Consider the following 14453-nt stretch of genomic DNA (forward strand, 5'->3'; position numbering starts at 1 on the left):
AACTGAAGTTTAGAGAGGTTATTTAAGTTGTCCAAGATCACATAGCTAGTAAGTGTCTGAGGCAAGTTTCACACTCAGGATTTCCTGACTTACTTCCTTGAATCTACCACTGTAGGTGGTACAGTAGGTCCACCTACTACACCACCCAGTTGCCTATGACATGAAAAATCCACGAATGACATGAAAAATGACATGAAAACAAGAATAGCTTCCTTAAAATATCAAGTGTACACTGAGATGTGAGTAGTACTTCTCAAATACACTCAGAAATAAACATGTAAACACCAATCTTTCTTATTGTTTTATCTCTTTATTCACTTTCTCTCTGAGTCTTCTGTATGTTTAAATATTCTCAATTAAAAACTACCAAATTTGGAGAAATTCTTTAATTTGCTTGCTGTAATGTTGGAAAAAATGAGGGAATTCTTTTCTCCCAGGAGGTATCTTCTATTCTGTCAATCTCAAGCTACAAATCTGTAGGCTGAGACAGAATTATTGTTAATGACCATTTAATTTATTATCAGGAATGAGTAATATCAAAATGTGGTTAAACATTTTTTAAATGTACAGAAGGCTGTAATGGGTCACTTCTTTTTCCCTCTCTACTACCCTACTCTGAGTATTAAAGGGTGGGGAGTTACTGCCCAAAGAGACTGAGATTTAAAGTCTAGGTAGAGATTTTCCTAGCACTGTGCTCTTGAAAAAACCAAAAGGAAAGGAAGGTAATAGTAAGTGGACTTCCCCAAAGCCAACTCCTAGGTTGGCACCAGCTACACCCCTATGATGAAAAACTGGGTGGTAAAGTGGATAGAGTGCTGAGCCTAGAGTCAGGAGGCACTGAACTCAAATACTGCCTCAGATACTGCACTTAACCCTATTTGTGTCAGTTTCCTCAACTGTAAAAAGAACTGAAGAAAATGGCAAAACACTTCAGTATCTTTGCCAAGAAGACCCCAAATGGAACCACAACTGACAATACGCTCCTAGCAAGAACTTGTCTACCCTCATTTTCTGGGGTGTAACAGATGGTATCTTGCTCTTATCTCTCCACAATCTCTGTCTACTTGTAGCCTCCCAAACTGGAGCAGATGGCCCTTCCTCTAAGCCATAGGAATCCTCAAAACAAATCAAGTTTTCGTGAATGTCTCCTTTAGCCCAAGGATTCTCTGTCATTCTAGATAGGTCCTCCAAAGACTCTGTGATCCTGAATAGGTCCTCTACAGTTTCTGAGAACCCAGTGAGATCTTCCTAAATCTTTGTGTGTTTCATTAACAAAGGGACTACATAATAACAGGGCCATCACCATCACTTTCATATCAGCCCCAAAAGCATCCTCAATCAGTGAAATTTCATCTCTCCACATTCTTTCTGCACAATGGGAGAATAACCCAGGGAGTTTTTGCTACCTCCTCATTCCCCTGCCTCCCAAATTTCGAGACAAGGACTAGCTCAAGACAAGGAGAATGGTAAAGAACTTGGCTGCCGTTCTTGGGCTATGTTGATAGCTATGGTCCTGGAAAACCTTAGCCAATATTCTTGCTATTTGGCTTGCTCCCAGCCCATTTGTCCCTCCTCACTTTTAACAGCTATGTGGCTTTGGATTCAGCTGTCTGCTCTAGGTAAATATTCGATTGTCTGAAAACCAGAATGGGAAAAGAGACCAAGGAGGAGAAGTCCTATAGGAACAGTACCTTCCTATTTTCTTTAGCCGTCTCTACCTTGCCACCTTATTTTTTCCCCTTATTGTCCTCTCAAATTAAGTGTTCTCTCTGATGAGGTAGTCTCTCTGGTCCGAAAGCATCATGGGACATGTAGTTCATAACATTCTCCCTTTGCCCCTTAAATTGTAAAGTATTGAGAGTGTGGTATATTCCTTAAAAGGCCGCTTATATTTTCATAATCGCCTTGGGGGGAAAAAGCAGAAATAATCGGTGTGGGAAGAAACTTTTTTTTTTTAGAGAAAAACAACTTTGAAACACTTTTAAAATTTTTTTAAATTTATTTTTATTTTCAATTCCAAATTTTCTTCCACCCTCCATTCCTTCTTCCCCCATCCATTGAGAAGGCAAGAAATAACATACCTATTATATATGTATATGTGTATATATATATGTTTGTACATATGTATTCATATACATATACACGTGATGAAAATGAAGTCACGAAAAACATATTTCTTTATATAGCCATGTTGGGGGCAGGAGAACAGTAAGGTGGAAAAAAAACTTGGGAAAAAAACAGTAAAGTGGAAAAAAAAACCAATCTGTACTCAAGGCATCAGTTCTCTAGCTGAAGGTGTATAGCTTTTTTTATAGTCCTGTATCACGGTATTGATCAGAATAGCTAAGTTTTTCACGGTCGATTATCATTACAATGTTGTTGCTACTGTGTACAGTAAGAAATGCTGTCAGACAAACTCTACCCCAATCCTATCAACCTACCCCTCATCCTAATTTTTTTTTGTTTTTATTTTTTATTCCCATAAGCATTGGACAACATACTTGTTTTCTTTCAGGGTATTTTGAGATAATCTTTTGACAGAACCCTTAACTGGATCTAAGTTGCTTCCCTTCAAATATCAATCTCTAATATCAGTGACAAGGTCGGTGGGGAAGCAGTCTTTGAGTAAGATGCCTCTTTCTCGGTTACAATCCAGTTCCTCAATGAATCCATACCAACAGATCATTAATCCAGGGCCAAATCTGTTCCAGTAGCTCCAGAATTGGTTGTTCAGGTAGGCCTGGTGGCTACATTCATTAATGAGGCTTTGCTTTCAATCCAGTGAATTATGTGCCCTTCCAGAGCGACTGGCATTTCTAAAATAAAGTCTGGTGTTTTGTCATAACCCTTTTCACGGAGTTGATCTTCATCTCAGCAGGACTTCATGTTCACTCCCGGTGGCATATTTGATGCAGCCTACCAGTGGTCCATAACCGCAGTCATTCACGATACACTGATAAACCTGATTTGCTAGAATTCCATCTGGAATCTGAGAAGGGTCCCGCAGCATTCTATTTATAACGGACTTGGAGGCTCTGATAATAAGTTTCCATAGCCTCCACAGTATGATGTTTAGCATGTGTTATCTTTATATGTTTCTGGTACTCCTGGGAGAAGATGCTCAGCAGAGTGGACTACGATTGACTGGGGAACCTCTGCTTCACCTTCCTCAGGCTCTGCCTGGTAGGCGGCACAGCCACGAGGCACTGAGCTATCTCTTCATACTGGGACTTGGTCAATATCTTGTTTGGCCCGGGAAGGGGGCGGAAGGGAGCGGGAATCCGAGGAGAGTGAAATGACACTTGGGGGTCGGTGCAGGCCGAAAGGCAACGGGTTTGGGGATGGAGACAGCTGGCACCCTGCACCCTGGGTCCTCCTCCCTCAGCGCAGCATGCGGCACAGCTGGGGGAGGGGAAGAAGGGCACGCGGCAAAGCCGTAGCGGCCGCGGCGGCAGCAGTAGCCTCATCCTAAATAAAAAAAAAAAGTTTCGAGAAAACAAGAAATTTCCTGCTTTTCCCTAGTCTTTTAAAGCACCAAGCCAGAAAACTACTCCAACTACTCCAGTCTAGTTCTAATTGGCTGGTGTCTCCGTCACTCAGCTCAGCTTCGGACTCCTGACTCTCCCATTGCCTCTTCCCCCCAGGAGGTGGGTTCCTCTTCTTGTTTTCGAGGTATGATCCAGCCAATGAGAGCGGAGTAGAGGAGGCAGGCTCAGCCAATACTGCCGGGGCGGGATATTCGAAAGCGTTTCCTTCGGGACTGGACTGCGCTTCACCTACTCATTACACTGAGGTGTGGCAACTCTGAGGAGTAGCGGATACCCGAACTGTAGGTAACCCTGCGGTCTGGCGGGCATGGACCTGGTGGTTAGCTGGGCATTAGTGCTGGGGGGTGAGGGAACGGGGTGGGGGGAAGTGGGGCGAAGCGGGTTAGCGCCGCGCGCAGGGCTCCAAGGCTGTTAACTAAGCTGCGCGCGCGCTGTGCGACTGGAGCGCGTTGGCCTCTCTCCAGACTCGCGGCTCTCTCTGCCTAGGCCCGAGGGCGACCGGCTTCCTGAAAAGGAAGGGGCCGTAGCGGCCAAGGCGAGGAGAGCCCTTCTGAGGGTTCCAGGGGAGTAGCAGGAGGGGGCCATGGCCCAGCCCTTAGAGAGCCCTTCTCCTCCTACCCAGGCAGTTCCTTGACTCGCACTTGGCCAGTCCTTGCGTTACCAGCTGCCCCTCTTCCTCTACTTCCTAACACTTTCGCCCTCCCCTCCTCTCCCCTTTTCTTACCCTCTCCCCTTCCTTTTTTTCATCTTCCTCCCCCCGCCCCGCCTCCGGCCACCCTTCATTAATATTTAACTCTTAAAGGAGAGTCTGCTTAAGGCTTGTCCTTTTCCTCCAGTGGTTGGAGCCAGGACTTCCCATTCTCGACTGGTCTGCCTCCAAAAGAGTCCAGTTTTACCCATATGGTCGTTTGTGATGTTAGTTTGCTTCCATTCCAGATGGATGTGGGGCACAACAGTGGGAGAAGGGAGTTCTTTTGTCCCCCACTCCTTTCCTCTCTCTGCCAGCTAGTTGGTTAGAGAGAGCTGAACCTGGAATCAGGAAAACCCGAGTTCAAATTCGAACTCAGATACTTAATAACTGTGATCCTGGGCAAGTCTCTCTTGGCCTCAGTGTCCTCAACTTTAAAGTAGGGAATCATAATAGCATCAACCATAATAGGTGTTTAATAAATAGTTCCTCCTCGAGGGTCACATACACTTAATTATGGTCTGAGTGGGGATAAAGAGCCATCCAAGGGAAGCATGGATATATACATTAATACTGGGCTCTTCTCAGCCCCAATGAACAAAGAAGAGGGAATATCGGAGTCTGTGGCACAGTGGAAAAATCGAGGTGCTTGGATTTGAATCCTACCTCCAGTGCTTGTGTGGATGGAAACATCGCTTAAATTTCTCTGAACTTAATTACTCACCCATAAAATACAGATGATAAACCTGTAGTATTTATCCCATAAAGTTGTTAAATATTCAAATAAGAACTCTATTTAAGGTGCTTTGCTAACCCTCAAAGTGCTATGTAAATGTCATTATTATTAAGGCTAGATGGCTCAGTTTATAGATCATAGAATGATAGAATTGAAAGTGACCTTAGAAATCATTATCTAGTTCAGTTGACTCTTGATGAATGAGAAAATTGAACCCCAGAAAGTGGGAATGATTTTTTACAGTGTTATACTCTTGTTAGAATCAGTCTGATGGAACTCACATTTCCTGAATCCTTGGTCCAGTATGTTTTCCATTATGCTTCTCATCTTTCTGCTCTGTCTTTTTTTCCTACCCAGAATTCCTTCCATCCTCTTTTCCTTTGCAAGATGTCACAGAAGGAGGATACCCATCTAGGATCTTACGGCACATCCTTGGTAAGGAAAACTTGTGGGAAGTTCATATATGACATCTAAGGGAAATATGTCCAGAGTAGTGTTTTCTAACACCTGGGTTATTCTCAAGGGCCTCTGGGTAATTTTATTTCATTTTTAAAAATATGTAATGTTTAAAAAGTTTGGGAGGCATAGTTTCTGGGTAGTTGATAATTTTATTAATCATGCTATCAATAATTAATAAAACACTCTCAAAAGCCAAAGTCCCCTCAGGGAACCCACAAAACTTTTATATGCCCTTGGAAGAGTTGGGTGTTCCTCAGGATGGCAATTGACTCTGACTGGCTAAATAAGTAATGAAGAAAATGAATATTATAATAAGAGATGGAATTCTTTTAATGAGGGGTTGGTTTATCTAACTTTTATCTTAGCATTTACTTCCAAACCACCCTCAGCCTTGGTCAATCTAATCAAAGAATTTATCCCAACCCAAACCTGAGTAGAATACAATGGGTTTCCCCACCTGGACTGAGTCTGAACAAGATTGTGGGAAAAGTTAATCCAATTTTATCATTAATGTCTTTCAGATGCTGGCATGGCCTAGTAGAGAATAAGGTTTCAGAAGGGGATAAATTTTCTCAAATACAAATATTATCTAGCAGTGGGGTCCCCAACAGGTCTGAGAATTAAATCACTACAAGGCTTATTTTATTGTTTTGAAATGCCAGCAAGCTGTGGGAAAGGGAAAACATGACAACATCTTCTGGCCTGTTAATTGATTAGGTCAGGCTTTACAATGAACTGGTCAGTCACAATCAACCCGTTGGAGACTTCTGATCTAGGTGAACATGTAAAATCCTTCTATGCAGTTGAACCTTGCCTACAACTCACATATATAGCAAGATGTGACAAGAGGTGGCACAAGCTAAATCCAACAAGCATCTTTTTGGGCACCTCCTATGAACAAGCTACCGTACTAATTGTTGGGGTAAAAAGACAAAAATACAAAAACAGTTCCTGCCTTCAAGGTAGTTATAAATATGTAAATAAAGACAGGTTTTTTAATTAAGTAAATTAATGTACAAATAGCAGTATAATGGATTATTAAGGAGATATCCTTAACATTTTGAAGTTGGCATTTTGAAGGGCTTTCTCACAAAACATCCCTTAGTGTTGTAAGAACACTGGGATAGATGAACCATTAGTCAAACCTAGATTATAATTTGTTCTTATGAACTCTAAGTTCATAAAGAGAGAAAGAAAAATGAGCTAAACACAAGACTCCATCTCATTTAGTGGACCTATTGGCCCAAATATTCTTGTCTTTTCACACACATCCTGAAGGCTATATAATGTTTCAAGGGTGAAGGCTAGATACAAGAGCATTAACCAAAGAACTGAACATACTATCCTTTTAGTAGAATAAGGTACTTATGATTTTTAATGGGAAGGTGTTTGGGTGGGCCTCCCTCCTCACACACAAAAAGTCATGGAGGACACCCCATCCCCTACCTTTGGGTTTTCAATAGTGCCAGAAGTCTTATCTTTATATATGTTTGATTTTGCCTTAAGTCATTAGGTACAAAATATATTCAAAAGATTAGGTAGGGCTTTTTGAGAGCATGCTTTGATGAAGTGTATGGAGGTTTTATCACCTTGAGACATTTATAAAATTCTATCTTTAAGAATTTGAGTTTGTGGTATCCTTGTTCATCTATTCCATTCCTTACAGATGTGGGGCTTGGGTTAGGGGTGGGAGCTTAAATACTTATGGATTAGTGGTACAGCTCACAACCTACCTACCCCTACCTCCTCATTTTGTGAGAGACTTATCCAGATCTTTCTCTAAAGCAGGGGTTCTTAGCCCTTTAGTGTTATAAAATCCTTTGGCAGCCTTGTTAACCTTGTGGATCCTTTCTGTTTTTAAATGGATATAATAAAATATTTATGATTAGAAAGAAAACCAATTGTATTGAAATACAATTTTCAGAATATTTTTTCAAAAAGTACATAGACCCCCAGGTGAAAAATCTCTGCTCTAAATCCTTCACAGGAGGTCTACCCAAGATCTCTCCACATCATGCTACATGACTGGTACTACAAAAGACAAACTTTTCTAGTTATATACCTCTTTAATATCTTTTACACATCCTCTCGTATAATTCTTCACTATTAATGTGTTGCAGCCTATTTGTGTCCACATTGTACATTTCCATGGCTTACAGTGATACATACTATATCTGGTCATACTGACCAGAAGAATATTGATAGAGCTTTTTTTCTCTACAAGTAAGTTTAGTGTCATTAAAAGATCTATACAGTTTCTCAATGATAATCCAGTCTGCTTTCCTCTTCCTATTCAACTCTGCGGACAGTTCTTTGTACATCTTTCAAGCTATGTATACTAATAGTCTTCTACAGATCCCCAGGGCAGTGCCCTTTTCCTTGCTGGTTCTCCTGAGGACTACCAGGCCTTTGTATCCACCCTTCAGCTGAACTCTCCTACATATAGTGTCTCCAGCAGTTAGACTGTGACCTCCCTGGGAGTAAGGATTGTCTTTTCTATTTGTATGTCCAGTGCTTGTTAGTACTTAATACATGTATTTTCATTTATTCATTAATGGACAATAGGCATTCTTCATTCACTTGGTGAATTCACTGTGTGAATAGTGAGGCTGAACTCCTAAGTGATCTCATTTAAGTCTCCTGTAGTATTCCAGACCTTAATGAATTGGCAAAAATAAGCATTGGGATGACCTCACCATCTATAATAGGAAATATACCTTCCATTTTAGCTCTGCAGCGGACATCCTCCATGTCAGTGATAAACATCTTTTGTTAAAATTTCTCTGTTTAATACCTTGTTCAATTATTAATAATCAAAAGGTAAAACTAAATTCTGTCACATCTTAGAAAGAATCTCACGTGACTTCAAAAGATACCTGACCCCCTGTTGGAAGATAACTTTTTTGTTTTATTTTGGCGGGTCTTTTTGTTAAATTTTACTTTATCAAACCACAGTTTTTTATAGTCAAGAAACTTAACAATGGAATCTTGTATTTTCTGCACCTTCAACTAATTGTGAATAACTATGAAGGTAATGTCTGTAACAGAATCTTCAAAAGCTTGACTATGGTCTCTTCATCAATGATGTCCTTAATACCTGTACAGATGTTCTAATCCAGCTACTCTACTATGTATGATTTTTCCTCCGTGCTTTTCCTATTTCCACAAGTAAAACCTTTACAACTGTAATGTTAGTTTCCAAAAAGAGTGGCTTCATTGTCACTGATGAAGAAAATAGGTTGTAATAGAAATCTCCCGTTTCATCCTTAAGTTCTCTAACCCTGACAGTTGGACCTCTTGCCAAGCTTTCTATAATTTTTCCCCCTCCACTGTCCTTTTTTCTTTAAGATAATCCTCATGATATCCCACCATTTTCCTCAAAAATTGTATACACCTGGCTACAGTGGTTTCTATTTTCTTTTGATCTCCTGGTAATTTATTTATATTAGTTAAATCTCCTTGTATTTAAATGCCCCATAACAAATTTATACAAGCACATGGATGGGTAATGGTATGCATCAATGAAAGATATATCTCCATTAATGAAATCAAAGATTTATTGGTGTAGAAATTTCTCTTTTATTCATTTTCCAGTTGTTGATTTGAACTCTTACAGTTAATCATATGCCACATCTTTCTATTCCTTTGGTTATTGATTTAGATTTTTGTTCTAACTGTACATAGTGGATTATTGGCAGCTACTCCTTTCCTATCTGTTAACGTGTAAGCAGTTTGTGTTTGCCATGTTCAATACGTACTCACTCTGTTCTTAAAGACAGTACACGTGGTGTAGAGGTGTGAGGTTTCAGTAAGGGCAACATAATTTTTTGCCATCTTCTGATAATGCTACCTTTGCAGGATATCATTAAGTATTATAGTACATATTGAGTATTATAGTACAAATTAAAATTTGGAGTTCTTTTTAGAATTTCTTTACCTTCTCGTTCTCAGCAACAATTGTTGGCACATAAGCTATAGTTTTTCATGATCTTTTTGTAGTAGATGCTTATGAGCACAGCAACATGAAACAAACAGATGTGCTGCAAACTGATGTTTCTTATTGTCTTTGGACACAGGATAAAGCCAACTAACTCCTTCATTTGCCTCTCCATGGACGACTTCTTTTTGTCTTTAAGTAATATAGGGTGAAAATAGCCTATGACTCATGTTATCTAGATAAATATAAGTGTTACAGGCAGCAGCTTTGAATCCTACTTACACAATTATAGGATTGAAAGGGGTCTTGAAAGTCATCTGGTTCAACCTCTACCCAAAGCATAAATCATTGAAAAGTGATTATCCAGTCACAACTTTAAAGACCCTTAGTGATAAATAGGGAGTTGCCTTTGAGATCAGGGATGAGTTGTAGGACTCCCTTAAGAAATAAGGAAGGTGAGCACATGGGCTGTAACAGCTGGAATTGCTACCTTTTCTCTACATTTCTACCTGGTAATGAGGAATGAAGGGACATACTTGCATGTGTGTACACACACACACACACACACATACATACACACACACAGCAGTTCACCCTCATCCCCCAAACTCATGCTAATTTGCTTTTCCACCAGCATCAGTCCAGCCTGAATGCCCTGCCCCATCGGATCTTACGGAAAGAGCTAGCCACTCCTTCTTCAACCCTTCTCCTGAATCGTTCCAGACCTGTTATAGAGGCTTTAAGCAACCAGCCAGCAGGTATCTTGGAGTTTGGGGAAATACTCTGAAGGTGGAAGGTGACACAAGCTGGGGGAAGACATAGTTCTGTAAAGTGAAGGGTTTGAAATTGGGTAGAAGATGTTCAGGCTAAAAGAAGGGCTATTGACCTTTTATTTTCACAGCTGTAGCTGGCAGGATAGGGGTGGATAGCAGCAACATGAAGAGCCTCCCAGTGTAAGTATGCCAGGCCTGAGGATTAGATCCTTAAGCATGGATGAATTCATAAGATTGGGGTTGGGAGGTTTGGGGGGGAAGGATACACACCCCTGATGGGAATAGTATAAAACCTCAGAAGAATCTAGAGATAGTATATCTTGAGTACTGGGGATATAGGTGCCTGAGTTTGTGATGAGAGGGAGGCATGGTTATGGTAGGGGAAAAGGGATAAAGATGGACTCAGGAGGTTAAACAACTGCCCCTCCCTCTAAACTGGTTTTTACCCTTCTCTATCAGGCGTCAGTTCAAAATTGATGACTTTGAAATTGGGCGGCCACTGGGTAAGGGCAAGTTTGGGAATGTGTACCTGGCTCGGGAAAAGAACAGCCGGTTTATTGTGGCACTGAAGGTGCTCTTCAAGTCTCAGATGGAGAAGGAGGGTGTAGAACACCAGCTTCGAAGAGAGATTGAGATCCAGTCTCATCTTCGGTATGGATGAGTTCTTAACGAAACTGCCTTCCCCTTCCCTGTTACAGTTATTCTCTCTCCTGGCTTTCTTTTCTGGAATATCCCTATTTCTCCCTTTCCCTTCTAGCCATCCCCACTATTCCTTGAATCCCATTTTATCCACCCATTCCATGTTTTTTTAGACGTTAAAACTCCCACCCCTATATTTATCCTTTTAAGGAACTGTCTTCGCCTCTACTGGGGCAAGGGCCTCTTGGTCTTGCTATAGCCCTTGCTCTTTTCTACAAGTTTGTGGATTAGTTTGTTATTGATTTGTTCCAGTATTGAGTGCAGTTTTCCCAACATGGGGCCTCCCACTGGAAAATTTATCCCATTACCCAAATGATCTGTTCCCTGTATCAGGCCCCTTGTTTCCTGGTATCTAGTGTGGTATAGTAAAAAGAAAGGAGACAGAGGATTATAGGTTTAGAACTGGAAATAACTTCGGAGATCATCTCTTCAACTGCCTTCATTTTACAGATAAAGAAACTGAGTTATAGAAAGGAAGAAAAAACATTTATTAAGCACTTAGTATATGCCAGGCATTGTGCTAAGCACTGGGAATACAAACAAAAAGAAAGAGGCTCTGCCCTCAAGGAGCTTGCATTCTAGCAGGAAAAGACAACACAAAAGGGAGCTAAAAAGTGGGGTAGAGAAGGAGATGGAATGTATGCAAGAGTGAGGGCAAGGTGAAAAGATCATCTGGGGCCATCATAGGTGGGTCCAGATTTGAAGAGAGCATAATAGCTGGTGTGATAGAAATTACTTGCCCAAGGCAATATTGGTTGCAGGTGACAGTGATTTACAACCAGACCTTCTGATTCCACATTCAGTGATCACCTTCTTCCCACTGCCCACCCCCAATCTTCAAGGTGTATGGTTGGATGAAAGGAGCTTGGTCTCTCTGAGTCTCATGTGTAGAATAAGGATGAGAACCCTATCCACCTTATACGGTCTATATCACAGTGTTGTCAGGAAGAAACTATTTCACAAGTCTTTAAACAATAAATGTTACTTGCTATTATTACCCAGTCGTTTTGCCTGCTTTTTCCCAGGCACCCCAACATCCTTCGCCTCTACAATTACTTTCATGACCGTAGTCGGGTTTACCTGATTCTGGAATATGCACCTCGAGGTGAACTCTACAAGGAACTGCAGAAGAGCCATACTTTTGACCAGCGGCGCACAGCCACGGTCCGGGAGTGCTGGGGGACAGGGTGTGGTTATTCCTGAGGGGCAATTGAGGATGGATATAGGGCACTACTAATGATTAGGATAGGGATGTGAGTTAGATTGCCCATCTGATCGCTTCTCTCTGCTCCTAGATCATGGAGGAGCTGGCAGATGCCTTGATCTACTGCCATGGAAAGAAAGTGATTCACAGAGACATTAAGCCTGAGAATCTACTCATGGGACTTCGAGGAGAGCTCAAGATTGCTGACTTCGGCTGGTCTGTCCATGCCCCCTCCCTTAGGTATGACCAGAGGAAAGGGTAGTAGGAACCATACTGGGACAGGTGCAACGACTGTTGACATATGAAGTCTGGAGGATGGGTTGTAGGTAATAATTCTTCCCTGTACCCTCTCTTGGGATCTACCTTTAGCTGTGCCTGTTCTCTCATCTCATTGCTTTTAGCCAAGGACTAGGAAAATGGAGAATTTCTCTGTTTCTGGTACCATTGCCCAACATCTTCCCCAATTTAGGAGGAAGACAATGTGTGGAACCCTAGACTATCTTCCCCCTGAGATGATTGAGGGACGTACACATGATGAAAAAGTGGATCTTTGGTGCATTGGAGTGCTGTGCTATGAATTATTAGTGGGAAATCCTCCCTTTGAAAGCTCCTCTCACAGTGAGACCTATAGACGGATCACCAAGGTATGGGGTAAAGGTGGGGTGATGGGAATCACCAGCAGCCCAACTGGTACATGGGGTTGGAGGTGGGAGGGGTGTGTGGAAAAGATTCAGTAAGATTCTTATGACAGTTACATGAATTCTGGATTGGGAACTGAGTAGCTTCAGGTTGAGCAAAGTCTCTCTTACATAATTTCATTTAATTCCTCCAGTGTTGTGGGTACCTGATAAAGATCTGTTGGTTTGAATGATGTCTTATTCTGCCTTCATTTTTCCACTTTAAAGGTGGACCTGAAATTCCCTTCATCTATGCCAAATGGAGCCCAGGACCTGATCTCTAAGCTGCTCAGGCATAACCCCTCAGAACGACTTCCCCTGACTCAGGTCTTGGAGCACCCCTGGGTGCAGGCCCATTCCCGGAGAGTGCTTCCTCCTGCCCGTCCTGCCCACCGAACATAGGCCTTTGTAGTAAGATTCCAGTGGGAGGTTTTGTTAGGGAACCTTCATGGGGAACGACTTGGTTGAGCAGAACGGCAGAGTTTCTCTGGTTCTCTGGCCAAAAATTACTGTACCGGTGTGTAGAAAACTTTGATTCATTTCTCTAGTGCCTTGCCACGTTTTAAGATGTTATGTATAGGTTTACGTATGTTTTGTATGTTGAAGGGAAATAAAGTGGGAGAGGATAGTTCCCTGACTTCTTTCTCTTATTGCCTTGCCAAATTTTGTTTAAGATATTATGTATAGGTTTACGTATGATTTGTATGTTGAAGGGAAATAAAGTGAGAGAGGGTAGATTCCTGACTTCTTTCTCATTCATCATTATTTCCTCTAATTTCAAAGACTATTTAATAAAGACTTAAATGTTTTTTGTATGTATGAAGATTAGTCATGAAGTTGAAGAAGGATATCCTGCCCCCTCAGTAGTTTAGTCTGAAGGAAAAAGTCTGTACAAGCCAGAATCAGGGAATTGGATTCCATGGCTTGGAATCAGCGATACCCTCAAAAATTTATAGAATCTAGACCGGGGTTGGGGAACCTGTGTGAAGTTTGGGCTCAGCCAGAGGGCCATATTTGAGGACCTAGAAGGCCACAGGTTCCCTACCCCTGGTCCAGACCTTCTTTGCCAGTTCTAACCCTGAGTTATTGGCACCATCCATTTTCTCTTCCCTTCTCATGCCCAGAATATATGGGCAAAGAACCGTATAACATATAGAACCATATAAAACTGGCACCCTGTATAATCATATTATTTTCTACTAGATCCTCAATACTATTTGATAATCATTTTATGATTTAGTTGTTTCGCACGTGCCCATAGTAGCAGTTCTGCCACTGTAATTTTATTCAAGCCTCTAGGAAACCCAGCTTTTGACACATGATTGACCCTCCCTCTAAAGAAAGAAGTGCCCTCAGTTCCAGTCCCTTCCATTGTCTCATCCAAACTTCTATCCTTTTGACTCATTACTTATTGTCCCTATCCTGGTCTAGGCTTACATCACCTCACACTTTCTCACATTTAGTTACCATCAACTACCTTCCTGACTCCAGTCCTCTCTCCCTAAAACCAGTCAGTTTAACTCAATTATCCAGTGACTACTACTTATGCTTAACACTAACTATATGCTCTAAGTTGTAAGTATGTGGACTTTACTGAAATGGTGGTGGTGCTCTGGCCAAAAATTATACTGGCATATGAAAAATTTTGTTTAGCCATTTGTTGCAGCAAGCACCCCAGTGTCCCTAGGGTGCCTGCTCACACAGGTTCTTGGATCTGCTTTGTTAAAGGAAA

At 41.5% G+C, this 14453-nt stretch overlaps 1 protein-coding gene and 1 pseudogene across 2 annotated transcripts; one reads left to right on the forward strand and one right to left on the reverse strand.

Moving 5' to 3' along the window:
- Window positions 1–2079: 2079 nt before the first annotated feature.
- Window positions 2080–3561, reverse strand: LOC138173943 (CDAN1-interacting nuclease 1 pseudogene; annotated as a pseudogene).
- A 111-nt stretch (window positions 3562–3672) lies between these two features.
- AURKB (aurora kinase B) lies at window positions 3673–13465 on the forward strand. 2 transcript variants are annotated; one of them, XM_069104125.1, is made up of 9 exons: window positions 3673–3829; window positions 5330–5407; window positions 10003–10126; window positions 10270–10321; window positions 10601–10792; window positions 11866–12004; window positions 12136–12284; window positions 12514–12688; window positions 12950–13465. In XM_069104125.1, exons 2-9 carry the CDS (start codon window positions 5360–5362, stop codon window positions 13121–13123), a joined length of 1053 nt encoding a protein of 350 aa, XP_068960226.1. In that variant the 5' UTR covers window positions 3673–3829; window positions 5330–5359; the 3' UTR covers window positions 13124–13465. The 2 variants fall into 2 exon arrangements, with proteins under 2 accessions (XP_068960226.1, XP_068960227.1); XM_069104126.1 differs by having other exon boundaries at window positions 3703–3833.
- Window positions 13466–14453: the final 988 nt, after the last annotated feature.

This window comes from Petaurus breviceps, unplaced genomic scaffold, assembly GCF_028583685.1.
Source record: "Petaurus breviceps papuanus isolate PSGF00001 unplaced genomic scaffold, PetGlider_PUasm1.0 673, whole genome shotgun sequence".
Taxonomy (NCBI): Eukaryota; Metazoa; Chordata; class Mammalia; order Diprotodontia; family Petauridae; genus Petaurus; species Petaurus breviceps.

What these genes read in the sequence shown, in the direction of transcription:
- AURKB (XM_069104125.1), top strand. Translation starts at nt 5,360, where the DNA reads ATGTCACAGAAGGAGGATACCCATCTAGGATCTTACGGCACATCCTTG. An exon ending in GTCCATGCCCCCTCCCTTAG is followed by an intron (nt 12,285 to 12,513) that starts GTATGACCAGAG and finishes TCCCCAATTTAG; the next exon opens with GAGGAAGACAATGTGTGGAA. An exon ending in CCTATAGACGGATCACCAAG is followed by an intron (nt 12,689 to 12,949) that starts GTATGGGGTAAA and finishes TCCACTTTAAAG; the next exon opens with GTGGACCTGAAATTCCCTTC.